Source organism: Pleurodeles waltl, chromosome 3_1 (genome assembly GCF_031143425.1).
Source record: "Pleurodeles waltl isolate 20211129_DDA chromosome 3_1, aPleWal1.hap1.20221129, whole genome shotgun sequence".
Taxonomy (NCBI): domain Eukaryota; kingdom Metazoa; phylum Chordata; class Amphibia; order Caudata; family Salamandridae; genus Pleurodeles; species Pleurodeles waltl.
This window is the reverse complement of record NC_090440.1, coordinates 1,107,248,735-1,107,272,707: the sequence shown is the minus strand read 5'-3', so window position 1 is coordinate 1,107,272,707 and position 23,973 is coordinate 1,107,248,735. Positions and strand designations below refer to the sequence as shown.

The window sequence follows — 23,973 nt, the reverse complement described above, 5'->3', positions numbered from 1 at the left end:
ACAAGCTTTAATCTTGTAGATTTTCAATGGGGGTGTCTCATTTGTTCTCTTAAAGCATACTTGCTCTGACTCAAAAGTGCATCGTGAATTTATAGAGTGTGGTTTCCTACAATAAAGAATCCATTATATTGATGTACCATTAGATACCTACTACTGCATCGAAATTGCCACTAATAAAACGGTCTCCAAAGAAAATGCCAGTACTTTGAATTAAATACAAGAATGAGAACAAGGGCTGGAGTAAGAAGACCTTGGTACTATTACGTGTGGACTTAAGGTTTGGGTGAGGCTTTGGGTAAGTGGTAGGTTTAGGCTTAGTGTTAAGGCCTGGGACAGCCTAAGGCTTTAGGTTAGACATGGGGACTATACTTAGAATTTGGGTATAGTTCAGTTACAGAGTTCATTCGATGACTTACATTTGCTTTCAATGTTGTGGTATTATTAGTGGATAATTTCAGTGTCTGTGTGCTGCTTTCTCGATTAAAGTATAATTGCAGTGTAGGTTGTAAGTGCCCTTTAATGGCTATTGTGCTGTTTGTTGTGGATAGCTTTGTGGGTAATGGGGCTTGGTTGCATATGAACATGAAATAGGAGTTATGTTGCTTCTTACTAGCAGCCAATGGACTGTCTTAACAGAAATGTTTTTGTGCCCTGTTCGAATGAATGTAGCTATAGCAGTAGCTACTGTAGTTCAATAATGTAGTTTGTAATTTACAGAAACTCTCTTTAAGATTTCAACATCTGTAACCTGGTCACGTGCAGCTTCTGTCAGAATCTTTTGGACTGTTAAGTCACCTCCTACTTCTCATAGTTATCTGTCGATTACCCCTATCACTGGTATCACCAATACTGCAACAGTCTTTTTTCGAAGGCATTCAACCTCCACTTTGACAGCTTTTTGTCTCATTATTTTAGCCTCCTCTACTTTGCTTTTCTATAGTTCGCCAACACCTGTGTTCATTTTTCATGAATCTGAACTGTTTCCCTCGTTTTTTGGCAGCTCTATTGCTCTAGTGACCTATTTGAAGTAATATGAAATTTTCTGTATCGAGGATGTCCAATGTTGGCCTAGCAGTGCTGGTATCCATTGCAGCTATTGAGGATATGCACAGATGATACATTGACAGACTGTGAATCTAAATGATACTCTTTTACATCCAAGACGCCCAAATCTGCGTTGGACAAACGTACTCTGAAGAAATGTCTAATTTCTGCTTGCATTCACTCTCCCAAAGTCATCTCCTACAAAGCCTCCTTTCGGTTATCTTTAAAATATTTGAAGTCACTTATCTGTACGATTGTGCTTGCTCTCTTAAATTTGGAAGTCACTTGGAACACAGCTGATTTTTTTTTACGTTGGAATAGTTAGTTACATATTGCAATGTTTGATATTTACCATCATTTCATTTTCCAGCACCCACAGGGACAAGTCCGAAAACCCAATGGTGCAGCTTTTTTATGGCACTTTCCTGACTGAAGGCATCCGTGATGGTACGTTTTTTAACCTGGCAATCTGTTGTTGAATGTGCCATTACTTGAAGTAGATTGTCAGAGATGTTCCCAAAAGAAGTCCCATTGCCTACCTACACTTATTTGATTCAGACTTTTTCATGGATCGCAAAGAAACATATGCATTATGAAAAAAATTAAATAAATGCATGCTTATACTGCACGACAAAGTAGAAGTACAGTAAACACACTGAATTTACACTACAAATGTATGGTGTACTCTATATGTGCCTCAAAAATAGAAAGAAGAAGTAAAGGCGAAAACATGCTAACCAAAATACCAAAAATAACCATTGCTTAAAATTGTAATATAAAAGTTGTGTTGCTCTCTAGCAAGCAGGTCAAATTAGAACAGGTGAGGTAACCTTTTTTTTTTTTTTTCTTTCCTAGGATAGGGTTCATATTCTCACGATGGAAAGGTAGCGTAGGGCTAGAATTACTGAAGACCGTATTTAAACACAAGTGCCATATCTAATCTTGCTTGATGGCTAACAAACAAAATAAAAGAAAGATTTTAAAAAAACAAACACATAAAAGATAAAAATATTGACCTATCTGCCCTGGCACTGAAGGGCACTTTGTTGTCACACAAAATTCCTTTACTCACAGTGGATCCAGTGGCTGACCTGAACCATTGCCCCATGATGCAGGCTGTTTTGGACCAAAGTTTAAAAAAAAAAAAAAAAAAAAAAAAGTCCTTTTTCACTTGACTATTGGCAAGTTCTAAGTCCAGAATTCTGCTTATTTTTTAGAATTCAATACCATAACAGTGTGCAGATTGCACCATGAATAATTTAGGCAGGGGATGCAGTTATCCAATGTGTGCAACTTCAGCTTAACAGGGCATCCTTCATACCTTTTTTCTGAATATCTGTGACCGGACGACTCTTATATATGGTTTAATGTAAATTAGGTATCTAGAATTTGAAATTAATCCTGGTTGATGCTTTTTGTTCATCAGATGATAAATATATAATGTCACATTTCCATGAGGTTACTAAATGCGTAATCCCCTGGTAGAGGCTTAGTGTGTGTTCCACATGCATGAAATCCCATTCAGACTCAAGTCCTGGAGTGTGGGATCAATGTCTGTGAAATAGGTTTAGATGATGGGAAAGTAGGGCGTAACTGTGAGGGGTAGAGTAGCTTTTCCAGAGACTATGGGCTGTTGAAGCCAAATGCAACATAGAGAATAGCTCTGAATCAAAAGATAAATGTGCTTATTTTGATTGTGTATAGTGCCTGCAGGTGTACAACCTACTGTTTTGTAATTGTGGTACCAACAGCTGCTCTAGGATGAGTTGGCCACCATATAGAGCCACTGTCAGATGTTGGTGCAAAATGTAGGCCCGTGACATGTGGACAGTGTCATTTTACATGAAGTGAGCAAATGTTAGTTGCTCATGTTGTCCCATGGTGACATGATAATCTAATTCTAGGATTGTTCACGTTTGCTCTTTTCTGTGTTAGAGTATGCACAGTTTAAATCTTTAACTGGCAGTTGGTAAGATATGGCACATGTGTAGCTTCTGACTTCGATGCTCTTATCTAGAAGACCTCTAACCACAGACTTCTCTCCATGTGAATTTCTGTAGGCGCCAGACTAGATCTAGAAACTATCAATAGCAATTACATCGCACATCAGTAGGTGATGTTGTGTGGCTCTGCATCTGATCCATCCCACTCAAGATGGGACATTGGGGCCACTGTATCTGTGCCACCTCAACGCGCTGTCATTTCCTTTCTTTCCATGCCTTCCAACACAAATCTGGATCCTTCAAATACTGCCCATTCTGACAGTATTGTCCCAAAATGTTTTCTCAGTGTGCAGTGAAATGTCTCCCTACTAAAACAGCAGAGTTTAGGCCGTGTTGAGACTCTAATTTCCAGATGTCAGTGACATACCCATGAGGTCTGCCTCTGGTGCGTCGGGACCAAACATGACTCTGCATTGTATGACTGTTAAGCCACGATGAATAGCATGGCCATCCGTGACCGCACCACCAAACATGCTATTGGCAGTCTTTTTCAGGAAGTCAGAGAACATGCAGTCCCAGTGAAGGGAGGGGACACAATCTTGCTCCTGAGGCAGATCTTGTGACAGATCATCATCAAAGCCAGAGTCCAGGTAAGTGCAGGCAATGTGAGAAACAAAAGTGGACCAAGCATGGCTCTCCATTGTCCCGCCTCTCGCATTGATCCAAGTCACATGACAGCTCAGGTACCTCCAAGACATGGAGTCCTTACCTGATTTCGGAACTGATTCCGACCTGGCTCTCAATGCGCCCTGAGCCATCAGCGACATCACAACAGCTCCATGGGTTCAGGTTGGCTGTGGACTAGATCTTTGGTCTCCCACGAAATGCCTCTGGAAAGCCTTTGGACTCTAAGTACCCGAGGTGGCCTTCAGTTGGGCTACTGTCAGCCGATCCCTCCCCAACGCATACTGTGCCAGTTAGCCTCATTCTGAGCGCAGCACACGCCGCAAGCTTGGCTCCATTGCCTCCAACCCTGGCACAACATCTCTCACTCTGAGTCTTGAAGCCAGCACTGACATCACCAAAAGTTTTGTTGGACTTCAAGACCTATCTGCCACTCCTGAGGACGCAGTCACCACACCCTTGTCCCCATTCATACCCAGAAGAATATCAGTTTTATGATTGTGATGGCAATCCCCTTTATCATGAGTGCAATATTTTTGAGGAAATACAAGATGCCAGTGTTCTGAATAGTTGTCCAGACATTGTCCTTTCCTCCACCACCCCTTCTGTAGCAACAGAGGAATCCCCTTTCTCTGCCACTGTGATCAGGAGAGTGACAGAAGTATTGGACCTCACCCTACCTACCACACAGGTCAAGACCAACAAGGTGACTGAGGTCTTGAACCCAGCAATAACTGAAGAACTACTTCTGCTACCCCTCAACGAGGCCCACACAGATGTGCTTGCACATTAGTCTGCAGGCAAATAGCAAGGCAGCAAAGATCTGCCGTTTGGGATCTCGATTTCATTTTACAACATCCCACTTTTGAAAGCCTAATGGTGCAAGCATGCATTAGCCGCCTCAACCCAAACACATTATTCCGACCACCACACTGAAAGGCGCCAGAGCCCATGGAAGCATGCACCAATCATATGTTCGTCTCTGCCAGCCTGGTTCTCCGGTCTGGCAATACCAATTAACTCCTGAGGAGGTACTTGCATACATTGTGGAACAGAGCAGCAGACATCTTTCCAGTTGTCCCAGAGGATATATGATTCAAGATGACCAGGATTTGCCAAAGTACTCCATTTGTTCGAGCTTAAAACTATTAACTTTCTTGGTAGAGCAGTTAGAATCAGGGTGGTGCTGCAGTGCCATTCCTGGATTTTCCCCACTAGCATTTCTAATGATGCCCAGCAATCTTTTTTTTGTTTTTTTGTTTTTGTGACCTCTGTTTATTAGTTTTGTTATTTTTTTGTACAACTACAAAAGTTTCTTCCCACAGCAATAACCGGTATAGGAGCTTGGTAAAGCGCACAAATCTGTAACATATAGTATGCCCCCCTACAGGGTGTAAGCGAGGTCGAGTGTTAACCCCCTCAATCCCAGTACGTAACAGTGTGGACCCCCCAGTGGTCCCATAAGCCTAAACTCTGTTGTGACACTGGTTTTGCAACCTAAGTGTAGCTTCTTCACTTTTCCTGCCTTCTTGCCAGGTCTGTTCCACTGTCATGTCCCCCCTGAGTTAATCAGTGAATCTCGCCATATAGGTGGTTTGAGAAGTGTTCTCCTCGTTTCCTCACATTCAATGCCCTACCGGGCTTGTCTCCGCATCCATCTGTGTCTGTGTGCCTGTGTCCCCATTCCTATCTTGTTCCTGATGAAATCTTTCTAGGAGCCCAGCCCAGACATCCAGGTTGTCCCGCAGTGCATCATCATGTCGGTGTAATTTCTTATGGACTTCCTCTGCCACCACACACTCTGACATCCGTCTTCCAAAGCCCCACTGATGGGGGCCAGGTTCCCCGCCAACCCATAGCCACTCATCATTCGTCCAGGACCAAAGCCAGTTGCATGAACATCCACGTCATTTTGCCTCACATGGGCCAAACACCCGTCCCACCAAGCAGCCTTTAGGTGTCTCTTCTATCTTTAGTTTTGTAAACACTCACATTACCATCACTACCTGTACCCAGTATGCCTGGAGCTCGGGACACTCCTGTGCGAGATGGAGAAAGGACGCATCCCTCTCCCCCCACCTGGGGCAGTCCGCCCTCTGTCCCTATACATGAGTCTAAATTTGATCAGCGTAAGGTATGTGCGATGTACATAGTTAAAATGCGCCATTTTAAACCGTTTGTATGTCTGAACCACGCAGTCATTTACCAGGCCTGTCTTAACGTGGTCCAAACTACGAATGCATCTTTACAACGCATTTCTTTACCATGCACGTTATTACAATGACTTACCTTAGGGAAAGTGCTGGACTTTGGAATAGTATTGTGTAATATTCCAACTCCAGTCTGGCAGCAGTAGGGAAAGCGCTGGGCATAAAGGCCAATATCAGCCCAACAACACTTTCCTTATTGCGAGTCATTGTGACGAAGTGCGTGGTAAAGGAATGCGTTATAAAGACGCATTTGTGGTTCAGACCACGTTGTTAAGGTACAGTGTGGTTCAAGCCGCATTGTGAAGGCTGTTTCCCTTTTAAACCTTGCATTGCAGGAAACCCCCTGCACTAACACACATTTGTATCCTTTCCTGGTCCGTCAGTGGCGATAACAGATCCTCCCCCCCCCCCCCCACACACCATGTATGCCTTTGATACTCACTAGCCAGTGTGCCTTAAGTGTCTTATACAATCATGTCACCCTGTGGTGCTCCGCTACCACTGTCCGCATGAGGTGCAGTGTTTCATTTTGTTTATTAGTGTTGAGAAAATGGATCCATAATTTTCATGCTGTCTTTGCCAATTTGCCATATTGCAAAAATAGCCCCCCCCCCCCCCTCCCCACTGCAAATGCTTCCCTGTCCTCAGCAAAAGTACAGAATGGCTTTCCAGGGTAGAGGTCTCCCAGTGTTTTGCTCCATCCCTCCATCCAGCGTGCAAAAGTCATGTTCGTACTGATGCAGCTGAAAGGCCTGAGCGTCCACGTGTTTACTTCCTTGTCAAAGCATGTTTTTTTGTAAAGACCCCGTTAACTGTCTGCTCGCATATCGCCGCCACCTGTTGTATTACTTATGAGCGGTGCCCAACAGAACCCTGTTATCCCCTATGTAACTTCAGTAATGAGTCTGTACCATATGTGCCCTATATGAGTCTCCACTTCCAGTTATTGTCTTCTGCCAACCAGTGTGCGGCTTGGTGCAGCTTAGATGCATAATAATACAGTTCCAAATCGGGGAGACCCATGCCACCTCCATCAGGTTTCTTTTGAGTAATGACTGTGCCACTCTGCTTCTCTCCCCCCCCCCCCCAAACTAGGGAAACCAGTAATTGATCAAGTGTTTTAAACAAACTGCAAGAGAATATGTACAATGCGTTCTGTATAATGCATAGGCACGGGCCAAGAACACCATTTTCGCTACCACAATCCCTCCCACCGTTGACTGGCAGAGTATTCTAAAATCTCACAGAATTAGTCTGGCCCGTTATTAGTGGGTCCGTCCCATATTCCCTTTGTCTTTCCAACTAGTGTCCGATCACAACTCCCACATATCTAAAAACCACAGTTTCCCTTCTCAGTCCTAAAAGTGGTAGTTCCCCACTAACCCTTACCAGAAGTGCCCCCAGCCGAAAAAGTAGAGACTTCAGCCTATTCATGTGCAGTCCAGACACTTCACCAAAGCCCTCCAGTCCGACCAGCAAGAGCGAGACTGTCAGTCTCTGAAGACAGAATAGGGCATCATCCGCATATAGTGAAACTAAATGGGTGGTCTCTCTACTTGCCAGTGTAAAGTGGCGGTAGCACTGCCAACAGGCTGACGGTGCATACTGCCACATTATGACCGTGGCAGGTTTGCCGCTGGCAACCTGCGACAACACCATTCATACCGCCACAGCGGTATGAACCACTGGACCGGAGATCTTCATCTCTGATCCCGCGGCACCCGGAGTGCCACCGGCAGTATTGTGACCCGGCCTACCGCCATGTTTTCCGCAGCAGTAGCCCCGCCAAAATCATGGCTGTGGGGCTACCGGTAACCGTGATTCCTTCCCTGTCACCGGAAGGTGGGTCCCTCACCCCCCCTCCCCAGCCCCCCCTCCCACCACCAGCAAGCACCTGACCCCCCCCACTCCATACACAAGCCCCCCACTCCATACACTAACCCCCCCACCCCGCCCCACTCCATACAATAACCCCCACCCCCTCATACACGCTCACACCTGCAGACATGCACGCACTCACACAACACCCATTTATGCACCCGCACACAGGCATACACTACACAACTGCCCCCACCCTCCCCACAACCATACACGCATTCACTCATACATCCCAACACGCATTCATGCACGCATCGATACAGACATCCAAACACGCACTCAAGCACGCCTGCGCACTCCCACATTCATTCACACACTCACCTGGTGGTCGTGGTGGTAGTCCCGGAGGGAACGGGGTCCATGGCGTTTGCTCCGCCCCCAGCACCCCGCCAACACAACACCGCCGCGCCTATTACAAAGTTGTAATAGGCGTGGCAGTGTTGTGTTGACGTGGCGTGCCAGCGGAGCAACCTCTACTGCACCGTCAACTGCCATTATGGCTGCTGGCGGCTCTCCAACCAATTTATGGAGGTGAGCCGCCAGCAGTCACTGGCGGTCTTGTGACTGGTGGAACTTCGGCAGTCTACATAGTAGACCGCAGAAGTCATAATGACCACCTATGTGTCCATTCCGCACATGGGTAGTAGGAGCCGTATAAAGCAGTTTGACCAACCTGATTAATTTGGGACTGAATTCCAGTTCTTGGAGGGACCTGTAAGAGGCATGTCCAGTCTAGGGTATCAAATGCTTTGATGATATCCACTGATGCCAGTGCAAAGTCCTTGTTACATTTGGCTGCAGAGTGCATTACATGTGCCAGGCGTCGTAAGTTAAGAGCTGTGCTGCACCATGGCATGAATCCACATGGGTCCTCATGCACCAGGGACGACACCACCCCCAGCAAGCACTCCGCCAGGAACTGGATTTGCAAGGTATTGTGGCATCTGTGTATAGCATTGTGAGAGTGCGATTATGCCGTCGGACACATCCCATCACCTCTTGGTTTCGGGATCATGCATATCATCCCTTCTCTTAGAGACCTAGGCAAAAGCCCACTCTCCCCCACCTCACAGAAAACAGCCAACAGGGGTACTGTTAGGTGTGCTGCATAGGCTTGGTAAAACTCCACAGGAAAACTGCCCCCACCCCAGGGTTACTGTTAGGTGTGCTGCATAGGCTTGGTAAAACTCCAAAGGAAAGCATACTCTCCCCCGCCCCCCACCCCCTGTTCATTTTGCTCAATGCTCCCCACAGCTCTTAAAGTGTAATGTCCGTTTCTAGCTCTTCCCTCAGTGGGTCAGTCAGGACCAATAAGTCCAGGTTTCACAGGTAGGCATCCACTAGTTCAGGTGCAGCCACTTGCCTATAATATTTCCACGTCAGTTTGTCTAACCTCTCCCATGTGTTCCCAGTGAGCCTTAGTAGTGCCACCTCCGTATCCTCTCCGTTTCACAGCCCTGTCCCCTCCTTCGCTGGGCCTCAGCTAACTTGCGTTCCAGTGCTATGAGCTGAGCCTGTAGTTGCTAACAAGACCACACGCCTTCCTAAGACATTCACCCCGTATCACCACCTTCATCTCCTCCCATTGGCTTCTGCTTTTCTCTGTGGTACCCCAATTGATCACCAGATATTCTGTAATCGCCTCACCAATCGTTTGTCTAAACGGCGCATCCAACAGGGCATCTTCCCTGAGGCCCTAGCTGGCCTGCTTCAGTCTCTGGGTCACCCCTTCCCATTCCAACAGCAGACGGGCACGATCAGACAAATATCGGCACATTTATACAATGGAACGGACATTCATTTGAGTAGGTGCTTTGCCTAGTGCGCGGTGTAGTCTGCTGTAAGTGTGATACGTGGCTGAGTAACAGGAAAATCCTTTTTTGTTTGAGTGGACCTCCCTCCGTAAATCCCCTGTGCCCCAAGTCCTGCATAGCTGTAGTTAGTGTGTCCACCATACCCAGCTTGGTAAGTAGGCGAGCGGGCATCCTGTCCATTGCAGCATCAAGGACAAAGTGTAAGTCTGCAATCCAGAGGAGTCGTTTCATCAAATTCTCAGGTCAGGTCTCGCACCACCCATTCTACCCTGTGCACATGTGTGCCCATAATGTGCATGCATGTGTCAAGCAGCGCCCCGTGTATCAATTTCTTTGTCTAATTATTCATGACACCCTCCCTCCCCATCTTCTCAGTAAGGATGTCCTTTATCAGCACTCCCAGGTTCGGTTGTAGCACTCTGTGGAGTGTCTTCTACTTCTCTTCGAATCCTCTCACAAAAGACCCCACCCCCCCAAGAATTCTTGGCTTTTCAGTCAGGTGCACCTGTCACGTAGGCTCTCATTATTCTTATGAGACTACTGGATTTTGAGCGGCAAGATCGTTCACAGTGTGGGGGACTAAGTCTGACCCACGGTGAAGGACCCTTGTCACTCTAAATCCGGTTTTGCTCCGGCTAACTAGCAGTGCCTCATCTCTCCCAAAGGGAAGAGACAATTGGGCAGCCAAGCGCATGACATCTTTAGTACTTCCCAGGGAAGTCGTGGTCACTCAGGTCACAACCGGTTCTCTCATACACAGTATGGTCTCATATAGAAATGACAAAGGCAGTTTAAGTTTTAAAGATTGGTTTAATAAAACGACTGCATTTCAGATAGAAAAGCGTGAGCTGCAATAACCAGAACTACACAACACAGTAGGATTGAAATAGTAACGATGAGAGTGAAGCACAAGAATAAGGCTATCATAGTGCAACTAGATTATGTTCTCTCTAAGTTATATTCTGAGCACAGCATGTGAAGCTCTAAGCCTGCCTTTCAGGTTCCCCAGGGAGGGCATCAACCCTCATACCTGGGCAAAGGCCTGTAATCTGCATCAGCATCTGCAAAGGGGCAGTCAGCATCTAGTTGTAGGTTCCTGGTTGGAATCTCCCTCTGACCTGTACTAGGACTAAGAAGTGTTTTTATAACTAACACGCAGATGTTGTAAGAAAATGTCCCTACGTACAAATGTGTATCTCCTACGTATACTGGAGACTAAACTTCTACCACGTTTACCGGCAATGTACCAGACTGTAGCCTTGACTGAAGCACAGGGCGATCAAGAATGCATTATTTGAGAACACAGTGCTGAACTAAGCTAAACCGTGAGATGGAAGGAAATAAAAACAAGACCGTAAAACTGGTTATTGTAAAATAACAGTGCAAGGTTGAATAAAATGTATCTAGGGCAAAGTGTACAGCGGCCTAGTATGCTAAGCTAACGTGCATGAAGCTATATTAAAAATGGCTACACTACACACCCTACGCTCACTAGAGAGAGTCGAGCAACAACTTCCTCAACAATGCTTTGGTGCGCAGTCGCCCCCACTGCCCATAGTCACATCTGCCAGTGTGCCATCTTTTTTGCACCAGTATCCTGGAAGTCGATCTTCTCTGTTCTGATGACCAGGGCTGATGGCTCCCTCTTCGACCACTACTCGCCTGCCCAGTTCCTGCTCCTCTGCTTGTCCGCAGGGTCCCTCGCTCCCAGATCGTTACTCTGTCTGATTGTTCTGTCCGTCCTCATACGTCCTTAGGCCTGTCAAAAAATGTGTATTGCCATTGACAATCACTCTGTTTACCCGGAAATACCAGCATCTGAGTGAGTTCCATAGCAGATAGTTTTTGTTTAACCTCAATGAACTATAGTCTCTGAGATTGTACAGAAATGGTGTGATTTTCATACTGCAAGGATCCCTTCTCTCTTAGCACCCTAAGGATACAATCCCTATCACAATAATTGAGGATTCACGCAATGATTCCTCTTAGAGGGACCCCAACCGGGGAGTGCGCCGCAAGGACCTTGTGTGCTCTTTCAATCGGAAACACTGCGGAGAGTCCCTCCAGTTGAAAGTGTTCAGTATCCATTGTTCTAGGAAGTGTTATGTCGTGGTGCTCTCAGCACATTCCAGGAACCCCACCAGACGGAGGTTATTGTGTTGGGACCTTCCTTCAGCGTCCTCGGCTCTATCTTTCAGCTTCTTAGTGACCGTGATTAGTTGTGCAACCTGTTCCTTGAGGGTGACCGTATTCGTGGTCAGTCCATCAGGCGTTTGTTCTGTGGTCCTTACCCTTTCTTGCACTTTGCAGAGATCTGCTCGCTGAAGGCCAAACTCAATCGACACTGCATCAGTCTGACTCTTCCTGTCACATCCTTTGGAAATGCTACTCCCACTCAAACACCTCTAGGAGGACCACTTGTCCATACTTCTTGGGGACGTTCATGCTTTCTTGGGCAAGAGGGCAATAGAAAGGGTGCTGGCATTGGGGATCGGGACTGGCTGTTTCTCCTTTTATTTTCTGCTGCTGAAGAAGGACTGAAGCCTTTACCCCATCCTAGATCTTCACACTCTGACCTTCTTCCTCCGGAAGGACAAGTTAAAGTGCTCACCCTGGCCTTAGTTCTGTCTGCCTTCGACCCACAGGACTGGATGATGGTGTTGATCTGCAGAATGCCTAGTTTTTCATCTTTGTCCTGCAATTCCACAGGTGCTACCTGTGGTTTAAGATAGTCCATGAGCACTTTGTTTTCTGTGCTAATCTTGCACCATACCAGTGCATCTCTGGTGTTTACAGTGATAATGGTTGCAGCCCATGCATGTAGGTTGGGAATACCAGTCTTCCCATACCTCAATGACTGGCTGTTGAAGGCAGGTTTGCCTCAAACAGTTGTGAGCCATCTCCAGGCGACTGCCAACCTGTTGACATCGTTGGAGTTTTTCCTTCAACACGTTGAGTCACATGTGACTCTTTCACAATGGCTCATCTTCATCTGAAGAATCCTGGATACCACACTAGTCCTAGCCTTCCATCGGCCTCAATGAGTTGAGGACATTCGGGCTATGATCCTCATGTGTGAATCCTTGACCTGGTTCTCTCTGAGATTGGCTGTGAGGCTTCTGGATATTTTGGCCTCCTGCATCCTGCCAGTGAACCATTCTATGTGGCACATGCATGCTCTCCAGTGGGATCCAAAGTCTCATTGGGCTCCGCATGAAGGAAACTTGTTGGATTCCACCAAGGTATCGGAGGAGACTGCAAAAGATCTGTAGTGTTGGTTGTCTGATCCCAATTGGATTTGTGGCAGACCTCCTTTCCCTCCCCCACGCAGAAATAATGGTCTTCACAGATTCACCGTTGCTGGGTTGTGGAGGTCATCTGGGGGATGTCGAGATCATCAGACTGGGGTCTGTGGCAAAAGCTCTACTCCAGCAAGGTGATGTGGAGACCTTATTGATTTGCTTGGTACTGCAGGCTTTCCTCCTGTCCATCAAAGGGAATTGGGTACTGATTCTCGTTGGCAACACGACTGCCGTGTTGTACTGCATAAAGTAGAGCAGCAGTATGTGGTCATGGGACCTTTACCAAGAGTCTTTTCTTGTATGGGAGTGGCTGAATATGTAGGGCATCTCCTTGGTGGCCCAGCCTCTGGCAGAATTTTTAAACACCAGAGCAGATGAACTCACATTGCCTACCTTATCACAAAAGGCTGTTACAGTCCAAGGTGGCCAGGGGCATCTTCGTGCAATGCAGAGAGCCGTAGCTTCATCTTTTTGCCACAGCAGAGATCACACAGCATCAAAGCTTTTGTGTGTTGGCGTTCCCAAGGCAGTTCTCTCTGGGAGATGGCTTTCACTTCAACTGATGATTGCTCTACGTTTTTTTTACGCCCGGCCTCTCCTTCTCAGAGCACTGAAAAAGACAGCACAGGAGAGAACAGAACCAAGACATAAATTATAGTGGTATTGAACTGGGCAAGGTGAGTGTGGTACTCTGGTACGTCTGGCCAGGTGCATATATCCTCTGATTCAGCTGTCTTTCAAGAGGAACTTCTGTCACAGCAGTGGACTGAGTCCTGCATCCGAGTTTGCACAACATACACCTACATTTGTGCAGATTGAACATCGACAGTTGATATCTTTCGATCTTCCTCCCGAAGTGGTTGGTTTCTTCTTGGCAGCCAAGTATCCATACACCAAAAGTGTCTATGCATGATGCCGGGAGAAGTTTGTCTGATGTTTTTTATATGACAGCTATCCTTGAATGAAACGTTGTCCTACATCCTTTTATTTTATCTTTTTCTAGTCCAGTAAGACCTTTCTTTGGCCTCAATTAAGGTCTATCTTTCAGCTCCTCACAGCCTTTCTACGATTACCAGATCAGTAATCCCTTTTCAGATCACCCATGTGATGAGTTTCTTAAAAGGGCTTATCCACATGTTCCTGCCTGCACTGGTGATGCCAGAGTAGGATCTTAATTTGGTTCTCACCTTCCTGATGTGCACTCTATCTTAGCCACTGCACAGTTGTCCTCTCAGCCTTCGAACTATCAAAATAATGTGTTTGATGGCATGTCTGGCTGTAGATTCACATGCTCTGCATACTTCCACTGTCTAGTATTGGGTTCAGAAGGTTGCAAGTTGTGTAGAGTGACTCTTCCTCATGCTGGAAATGCATATGCTCCTTGACTTCAGATTTTTTTCTTTTGCTGTTTGGTCCAGTCGTGTTTCCTCAGAGCTCTGGTTTGAGGCCGTTATAAGTCTCTTCTGTTTGAGAAACCCTCTCCAACCCCGTCGGTATTGTTTCCGATCATGTTTACTTTGTCCCTTCACGCCCCAGGATTGAAAAAACCTTTGTTCTCTTCAAACTCTTTAGATCTAGGCCCTCAGAGCCACACCCTTAGGGTGGCCATTTTCTCCATCCTACACCTCGGAGAATGAAAGACTGATGGAATGGATGCTTTTTTATTTCTGCCCGAAGTGTCAATCCAAATTCCCTCGGACCAACCAACATCAGGTCTGTAAATTCTGCTTGTGACCAGAGCATATGGAAGAAGAACGAGGCCTGTCAATCCTTCAGGTAGAAGAATACTCTGTGCGACAGAAGAGCTCATCGCTGAGAAATGCAGTCAAGGAGATGCCTGACGTTTTCGGTATCTAGGACACCATGTCGGACCCAAAGCAAGAGTAGAAGATCCAGGAGGCCCCTGCTTCCGAGGAGGAGGCATTATCCATTCCAGGACTCTGACTTGGAGGCCGAAGTGACACTGGAAATGCAGGAGATCCCTCTGGATCAACAAATCATGAGTAAATCATTCCTGCTCCACCCCAAAAACTCACCACTTTGGAAGAGAAGGCTATTGAGCCACCACTGCATCTGGCCATGGCAGGCATCGAAAGACTTTTCCGGATGTCCCACCCTCAGGTTTGGCACCGAAACCTAAGCCAAAAGCATCTGCTTCCACCCTGAGCAGAACACCATTGGTTCCAGTGCTGAAACCTTCTACCTCCCATTCGGCATCGACTTTTTCGACATCGAATAGACTGCCTCCCTCGGCTCAGACAACTTCAGCACCAAAAAGTAAACTCACTTCGACACTGAAAAAACTCAAGTCCAGAACATCCTTGGAATCAAATTCACCACTAGAGCCAATTCTACATAAAATGAAAAGGCTCCAAGGCAAGCAGTCGCAACTTCACATCCAGCCACAAACTGAGAGAGTGTTGAAGACTGTTATCGCCACTCCTTCCAAATGACAACTTACTTTTGAGGAGTCTCTAGAACAACCCACATCTCGAGTCAAATAAAGGAGAACGGATAAGGACATAGAAGAGGCTCAGCCACCTCTCTCTACATCTCCCGCACCACACCACCACCACATTCTCAGTCTCTGCAACATTCTCACTGTGACAACCCCCCCCTGACATTTCACCACAAGGCTCACCTCATTCCCTCTATGATACAGGAGATGGCATGGAACACTTACACACTGATATAGACCCTTCGTGTCAGTGTTACGTAGATACCTATAACAGATACATACAGAGGCTTGTCCAGCTAGACCTTCACCACCAGACCATAGTACTTATTTTGAAGAACCAGTGGGGAGGGCAGCAACTTACCATCTGGTGCCTCTTCATAAGGATCCCACTGAGGATAATTTCCTCTTTGAAACACTAACTGACTCACACAAGACAACTCCATAGCTCTCTATGCTTAAGGGAATGTTAAAGCAGGCGGGCAACATATGTTTGATGGCATGTTTAGCTGTAGATACACATGCTGTGCATAAACTCACCATCTAGTATTGTTTTCGGAGTAATACAACTTGTTTTTGTTCGAAGAAAGTTTTCGAGTCACGAGATCGAGTGACTCCTCCTCTCTGTAATATTGCGCATGGACATCGAGTCCTTTGTTAGATTGTTTTTCTCTGCCGACTGGTTCGGATGTGAGTTCCCCTCGCTCCAAACAGTCTAAAATTGTATTTTTTCTGCCTTACTATCATAGTCAGTATTGTTTCAAAACTGGTATTCTTCAGTAATTAAACTTATGGTTCCTTTTCCTTACTCTGAATTAAATTTCTCAGCCCTTTTGGTAATAGAAAAGCCCTCTTGGGCTCTCTTCGGGCCTACTTCTACCATGTGGTATCGAAGACTATAGCCTTAATGGAACGTACTCCATTCTGGTTTTGCCATTCATAGTTTCCACACACCCACCATTATCAGGTGTGTAATTTGTGTCTTTCACCAGACCACAACGACTAGACCTGCAAAGCGTGTTCTTTTCGATCGAAGAAGACGCTTAAAGATAGAAGAGCTCGTCAGATGGAAATGGCATCTCAACATCCATATGATACACAGGACATCTTTGGCGACAAGCACACGCAATAAGTTTTAGAACAGGAGGGTGTCTTCTCTGTTCAAGATTCGGACTCTGATGTGCAGTCGGACATTGAGAGTCAACCATGACAACCAGCCCAAAGTGTAAGTAAGAATCCCCCTTTCCCATCAGATAAAGCAACCACAAAAGAGGTCACTGGTCCGCCACTGCTTTCCAGCCATGGCCAGAACAGAGAAACTTTTGTCATGATTTTTGCCAAAAATAAAGTACCTTTATTTTTGTATTACTGTTTTCTTTCATGTATGTAAGTGCTGTGTGACTACAGTGGTATTGCACAAGCTGTGCATGCCTCCTGGATTAACCTTGGCTGCTCATCCACAGCTACCTCTAGAGAGCCTGGCTTCTAGACACTGCCTACATTTCACTAAGAGGGGATACCTGGACGTGGTATATCGTGTAAGTACCATAGGTGCCCACCACACACCAGGTCAGCTTCTTACAACTTCTTTTTGTACTCAAGCAGCTCCACCATTACCTACTTCTCCACAACATACTCCTCCACCAACATCTCCCCCCTCCTTCAGGGTTTACACCACCTAGTTCACCACCTGTTGGGTCTCAAGATATAGGGGATACATTACATGAACTGGACCCATGGGACGAGTGCGATCCGGATCCTATTATACCAAATGTTCTGGATCTTTACCCAGCTAAACCTTCACCACCTGAGGATTCTACATCATACCAATAGGTTATAGCTAGAGCAGCAGCATTTCACAATGTACATATGTACACTGATCCAATAGTGGAAGATTTCTTTTATATGACACCCTTGGTGCAACACATAAGGAAAGTCAGTTCCTTGCAATGCTTCCAGGCATGCTCAGACATGCAGAAGAAATATTTAAAGTGCTTGTTAGAGCAAGAGTTATCACTACCAGAGTTGCTAAAAAGAACAAGGCTGCACCTATAGATCCTTTATATATAACAACACAAATCCCTACAAACTCTATTGTTGCATCTACTGCACGCAAAAGAGCTAATAGCCAGTCAACAGGAGACACACCTCCTCCTGATGAAGTTAAAAAATTAGATGTGGCAGGGAAAAGAGTGGCAGCTCAAGTAGCCAACCACTGGTAAATTGCAAATGCACAGGCTTTGCTATCCAGATATGACAAAGCTCACTGGGATGCTATGGAGAAACCTTTACAATACTTACCAGAAGAACATTGTAAAAGAGGGGTAGAAATTGTAAATGAGGGACAAACAATGTCCAACAACTCTATTAGATGTGTGCTTGATGCTGCTGATACAGTAGCACGCAGTGTTAATGCAAGTGTCATCATAAGGCGCCGTGCCTGGCTCAGATGTTCAGAGTTTAAACAGGAGGTACAACAGGCAGTTTTAAACATGCCTTTTGATAAAGAGCATTTATTTGGTTCACAAGTGGTTACCACACTTTAAATAAGGATAATCAAACTGCCAAATCTTTGGGAACCTTACAAGCCAGAACCCATAGGGGTAGTTTTCATCGTGCAGGGTTTACAAGAGGATTTAGCTCATCTTTTCAAGAACATTCCATAAATCAAACTAAACCCACCTCTCGATACACCAGAGGTTACTTTAGAGGATCATATAGAGGAAACAGTAATAAGGGAAAAGGAACACCATCTACATCTAGATGCTCCTTGTCTGTCACTAAACAGTAACTTAAAAACAAACAATACTAACACACACCACTCCTGTAGCGGGAAGGTTACAACTTTTTTTTTTTTTTTTTACCCCCAATGGACTCAAATTACCACAGATCAATAGGTACTCCAAATTATCCAAAATGGTTATTGTATGGAGCTCATTTTCATTCCACCAGATATACCCCCTCAAACTCATACTCTCACAAGATCACCTCACTCTTCTCAAAGAGGAAATACATTCTCTTCTTCTGAAAGAAGCTATAGAACCAATACCAATACTATACTTAGGAACAGGAGTTTACTCCCTGTATTTTTTAGTTCCCCAAAAAGATGGGTCTTTCAGACCAATATTAGATCTCAGACCCTTAAACGATTACATCCTATCAGAACATTTTCATATGGCCACTCTTCAGGATGTTATTCCTCTTTTACAACTAGGCAACTTCATGACACTGTTAAACCTAAAGAATGCTTACTTTTACATTCCAATTCATCATACACACCGCAAATTCCTATAGATTTGTAGTAGCAGGAAAACATTACAAATTCAAAGTATTACCATTTGGAATCACAACTGCTCCCAGACTATTCACAAAATGCCTCTCAGTGGTTGCAGCACATCTCAGAAGAAAATAAACCCATATTTCATTGTTTAAAATTACAGTTATCAAAGCATTTATAGAAGGACTAAAAAGAATAATTCCACCAAGAATTCCTCGAGCTCCATCTTGGAATCTTAACATTGTACTCACAAGGCTCATGGTTCCACCATTTGAGCCACTTCACTCCTGCCCTCTATAATTCCTTTCACGGAAAGTAGTCCTCTTAATTGCTATCACCTCCCTTAGACGTGTCAGTGAGCTCCAGGCAGGAAATAATTATGTTAAGAACAAATCCAAAGGTAATTTCACGATTTCATATTAATCAAACAATAGAATTACCAGTTTTCTTCCCACAACCAGATTCCATCATAGAAAGAGCTTTACATAATCTAGAAGTTAAAATAGCTCTTATGTACTATATAGACGGAACAAAACATTTTAGGAAAACAAAACAACTTTTTGTGGCTTTCTCCTTATCACACAAAGGAGATCCTATATCTAAAACAACTATAGCAAGTTGGATAGTCAAATGCATTCAAACTGGCTATACTAAAGCTAAGCGGCAATTTCCTATACCACCTAGAGCACATTACACTAGGGAAAAAGGTGCATCTATGGCATTTTTGGGTAACATACCTATAGCAGACATTTATAAAACAATATTGTTTTACAGGATGTGCACAGCATGTGTATCTACAGCTACACTTGCCATCAAATGGAAAATGTTACTTACCAGTAGACATTGGTTTGTGGCATGTAGTGCTGTAGATTCACATGCGCCCTCCCTCCTCCCCGGACATGTGTAGATGTTGCAGTTTAGTCTTATGTATAATGTACATATGTAAATACATTGCATGGACATCTTTTCTATCCAACTGTCTATTTTTCACTACTTCACTCTCCTGCCTGCAGAGAAACAATCTAACAAAGGACTCGATGCCCATGTGTCGTATTACTGAGAGGGGGGAGTCACTCAATCCCGTGACTCTTAAACTTTCTTTCTCTGAACCAAACACTAGATGTCGAGCTTATGCACAACACGTAAATCTACAGCACTACATGCCACGAACAGATGTCTACTAGTAAGTAACATTTTCCTTCAAGACCCAACTAGAGCTCAGGTTATTACTCTTAAAGTGGAGAAGAAATACAAGGCCTAACCCTCATACCCTATCTAGATCAGGAGGTCAAATTCCAGCACATTATTTAGTAGTGACTAACCCTAGGAAGAGAGTGAACTCCCAAGATGCTCCACCTCCTTGTAGGAAAGTAGCATCATTCTGACATAGTTACCAACACTTTTTGCCTGGTGTCAGTGTGTTTAGACTGTAGTACACTGGGATCCTGCTCTCTTCTATAAATGTGGTTGCTGGTAAACTTTTTACACCCACAATTGGCATACTGGTGCATCCATGTAAGTCCCTTGTACATGGTACTTAGGTACCCAAGGCATTGGTGCACCAGAAGCCTCCCATGAGCAGCAGCATATATTATGCCGCCCATGGGGCCCTTGCAAAATGTCTAAAGGCCTGCCATTGCAGCCTGTGTGAAAAGGTGCATGCACTCTTTCCCTACAGGTCACTGCACCAGGTCACTGCACCAGGTCACTATAAGTCACCCCTATGGCAGGTCCTCCTAGCCCAGAGGGCAGGGTGTAAGTACTGGTGTGCGGTGGCACACCTGCATGAGCAAACGTGCCCCCATTAACTCCACCTCCATTTTCCTGGACTTCGTGAGTACGGGGAAACCATTTTATCCCTGTACTTGGACATAGGTCACTACGAATGTCCAGCTACATAATGGTAACCCGGAACCTAGGCATGTTTGGTATCAAACATATCAGAATCATACCCAGATATTATTGCCAGTATTGGTTGTATGATTCTATGCACTCTGGGAGCTCCTTAGAGGACCCCAATCTTTGCTCCTATCAGTTTGCAGGGTTTTCCCAGGCAGCCTGTGCTGCTACCATCTTACAGACTGGTTTCTACCCTCCTGCTGCTTGAGCAACTCAAGCCCAGGAAGGCGGAACAAGGATTTCTTTTGGGAGAGTGAGGCAACACCCTCTCCTTTTGGAAATAGGTGTTGCATAGTTTGGGAGGGATAGCCTCCCCAAGCCACTGGTATGCTTTAAAGGGCACATTTGGTGCCCTCCTTGCATAAACCAGTCTGCAGCGGTTCAGGGAGCTCCAGTCCCTGCTCGGGCGGAAACTGGACAATGGAAAGGGGAGTTAACACACCCCTGTCCATCACCACCACAGGGGTGGGGCCCAGAGCTCCTCCAGGTGGCCACTTGATTCTGCCATCTTGAATCCAAGGTGGGCAGAAGCCCCCGGGAGCATCTGAGTGGCCAGATCAGCATGTGACATCAAAGCCCCCACCTGATAGGTGGCCACCCTACTATGTGACCAATACCCCTTTTAGGGCTATATGGGGTCTCCTTCTTGGGTGGGTCCATAGATTTGACATGCAAGATTCCAGATGAAATCTTCTCCAGCGTTTACTTCGACTTCTGGCCTCTGGAACTGCAACTGGACTTCACAGGAACCTACAATTATCAGCTCCAGTGACTACTTTGCTCTGCAACGTTGTTCCTCCGGCTCCTTTAGGCAACTGCAACATTTCCCCGGCTGTGCATCCTCTGAGGACGGCAAGTCTTCAGTCTGCAACAAGAAGCAAGAAGGAACCTCCCTTGGAGTGGAGCCACTCCTCTGCATCCGTAGGCACTTACAGCAACAATGACTGGCTGTGGGGGTCCTCTCTCCTGCAACTCTGCATGGATCCTGCAACTCAGGTGGTGGTTTTGAGTGGTCCCCTTGGGACCCTCTACCAGCTTTCCAACTTTGGAGGTGGTGAGTCTTTGCCTCTCCTTGCAGGACAGTTCCCCTTTGTACTGCAACTCTTGCAGCTACCAAGACTTATTAGCGCTCCTTCCAAGAGAACTTCAGGCTCTGTGTAACCCCGGCATCCAGCACTCTTCTCTGCAACGCGTAGCCTCCTACCTACTGCACCAGCGACGTGGGACTCCTTTCCAGGTGTGCTGAGTGGGCCTCACTGCGACTCCTGTGTCTGCTGCCTCTGAGCTGCCCATGGGGTCTGCATCCTCGACTTCTGGCTCTCTTCACTGCTGAGGGTCACCTGGGACTCCCCGCCTTGGGTTGAGTCCCCTCTGACCTTCCTGCTCCCCAGCAGCTCTGCAACTTCTCTTCTGCAAGTCTTGCCTTTGCCAAAGCTTGTTGGTGGTTGTTCTACCCCACTAACTGACTGCAACTCTTCTTCTGTCGTGAGACATCTACTGCATCACTTCTGGAACTCTTCTTCTGCTCCTGTGCTGCATAGCCAACTCCCGGTCTTCACCGTCGACCTGGTTCTGCACCTCCAGAAGGGTGGTGGTGGCTCTTGGCCCAACTGGACACACCAACTGGAAGTGGATTTGGTCCCCTTTATTTGCAGGTCCTTGTCTGCCTGGATCCATCTTCTGTTTCTTGCAGTCCTGCTTGGGTCTTGCATAGTCCTTTCACAAAGTTTATCTGTGGGTTGGGGAAAAAGCCAGGTACTTATCTTTCCTCTCCTGGTCGCTGGTACTTACCTTTTGGGGTTCCTAGTTCCTCCAGCTCCCGTCTACAGATTCCACTTACCTGGGTAGGGTTCTGACGTTCACATTCCATTTTTTTAGTATATGATTTGGTCTCCCCCTACCGTCTCTATTGTTTACTGTTATTTCACTGTGTTCTATTGCTTTCAATGCCAATTCCTGATTACTAAGGTGTGTACAATAGTGTGTTTTCTCACCTGCTAGTAGAGTATTGCCTATATAGTATTTCAGTATTTGTGTCACTAAAATAAAGTACCTTTATTTTTGTAACACTGTGTGGTTCTTTCATGTTGTAAGTGCTGGGTGACCATAAGTGGCTTTGCATGAGCTTTGCATGTCTTATAGATAAGCCTTGGCTGCTCAACCACAGCTACCTCTAGAGAGCCTGGCTTCCTAGACACTTACTTCACCTCACTAATAGGCGATACCTGGACCTGGTATAGAGTAATAACACCATAGGTGCTCCCCACACACAAGGCCTGCTTCCCACAGGAGGGCTCCCACTGCAGCATTGTTTCTCCAGCAGGAATCCTGTAACATCCGTGGCTGTGCATCCTCCAGGGTCACAAGGACTCTCTTCCTGCATCCAAGAAGCAAGAAAGAATCTCCCTTGGAGTGAAGGAGTCACTCCCCTGCATCCTCAGGCACCTCTAGGTGATAACGACCGGTTGGTGGATTGCGCTGTCCCATGGACAGCGTTAAGACTCTGCTCATAGGTGGTGGTTCTGTGTTCCTCTTTGGATCCAACTTGTCTTCTGACCAACTTGGGAGATGGTGGGCCCTTGCTGCAGCCACTGGAACGGAACCCCTATGCACCGCAACAGTTGCTCTTGCCAAGGCTTGTTGGCTGTTCCTCCAAGAGATCTTTGAGCTCCTAGAAGCCTCAGCCTTCAGCACTCTGCAACTCCAGATTCAGCTTCTTCTCTGCAGCTTTTGCGACGTGGGTCTCCTGTTTATTGTGCTGCTGAGGCCTCCCTGCGACTCCCGTGCCTGCTGCCAGTAGGTCTCACGTGGGGGTTCCTTCAACTCCGGCTGGCTTTCCTTGCTGCTGTAGGTGTACCTTAATGCCCATCCAAGGGTCGAGTCACTAGGACCTTGTTGGTCCTCCAAAACCTGCAATCTTCCTTGCATCACCTATCTGCATTTGCCAAGGCTTGTTGGTGGTCCTGCTGGCCACTGACCCTCCTGCAATCTGGCGACTGATGAGGGACAGCTTGTGGGTGACTCCAAGGATCTTTGTGGTGTGTTGGCTTTTGCATACCAAGTTAGTGGAAGGTGGACTTTTTAGTTGCAATCACTTCTCTAAGACGTGTAAGTGAGCTCCAGGTATTAACTTTGCAAGAACCCTTTTTCTAGATATTTATTTAAAGATAAAGTTGTACTTCGCACCAATCTAAAATTTCCACCAAAGTAGTATCTCAACTTCATCTCAATCAAAATATAGAGTTGCCAGTTTCCCCACCCCTCCAACATCCTGATTAGGTTGCCGAAAGAGCTCTCCGCACGTTAGAAGTGAAAAGAGCGTTTATGTTCTATATTAATGAAAATAAAACATTTAGGATGACAAAACAACTTTTGGTTGCTTTTTCTCCACCTCATAAAGGTATTACTAAATCCCGTAAAGTAAGATGGATTGTTAAACGTATCCAAACTTGTTATGCAAAAGCCAA

General features: G+C 45.9%; 1 protein-coding gene across 5 annotated transcripts in view; it reads left to right on the top strand.

Annotated features, from left to right (window-relative positions):
* The window catches only part of USP28 (ubiquitin specific peptidase 28), a 427,404-nt gene that overhangs the window by 109,938 nt on the left and 293,493 nt on the right, over positions 1 to 23,973 (top strand). For all 5 annotated transcript variants that reach the window (XR_011201488.1, XM_069224386.1, XM_069224385.1 and 2 more), the window contains exon 9: positions 1,415 to 1,491. Coding sequence is in view for 4 of the 5 variants with exons in the window: in XM_069224386.1 (XP_069080487.1) it covers positions 1,415 to 1,491 (77 nt within the window). In the remaining variant the exon portion in view is untranslated. The remainder of the gene's footprint in view (positions 1 to 1,414; positions 1,492 to 23,973) is intronic.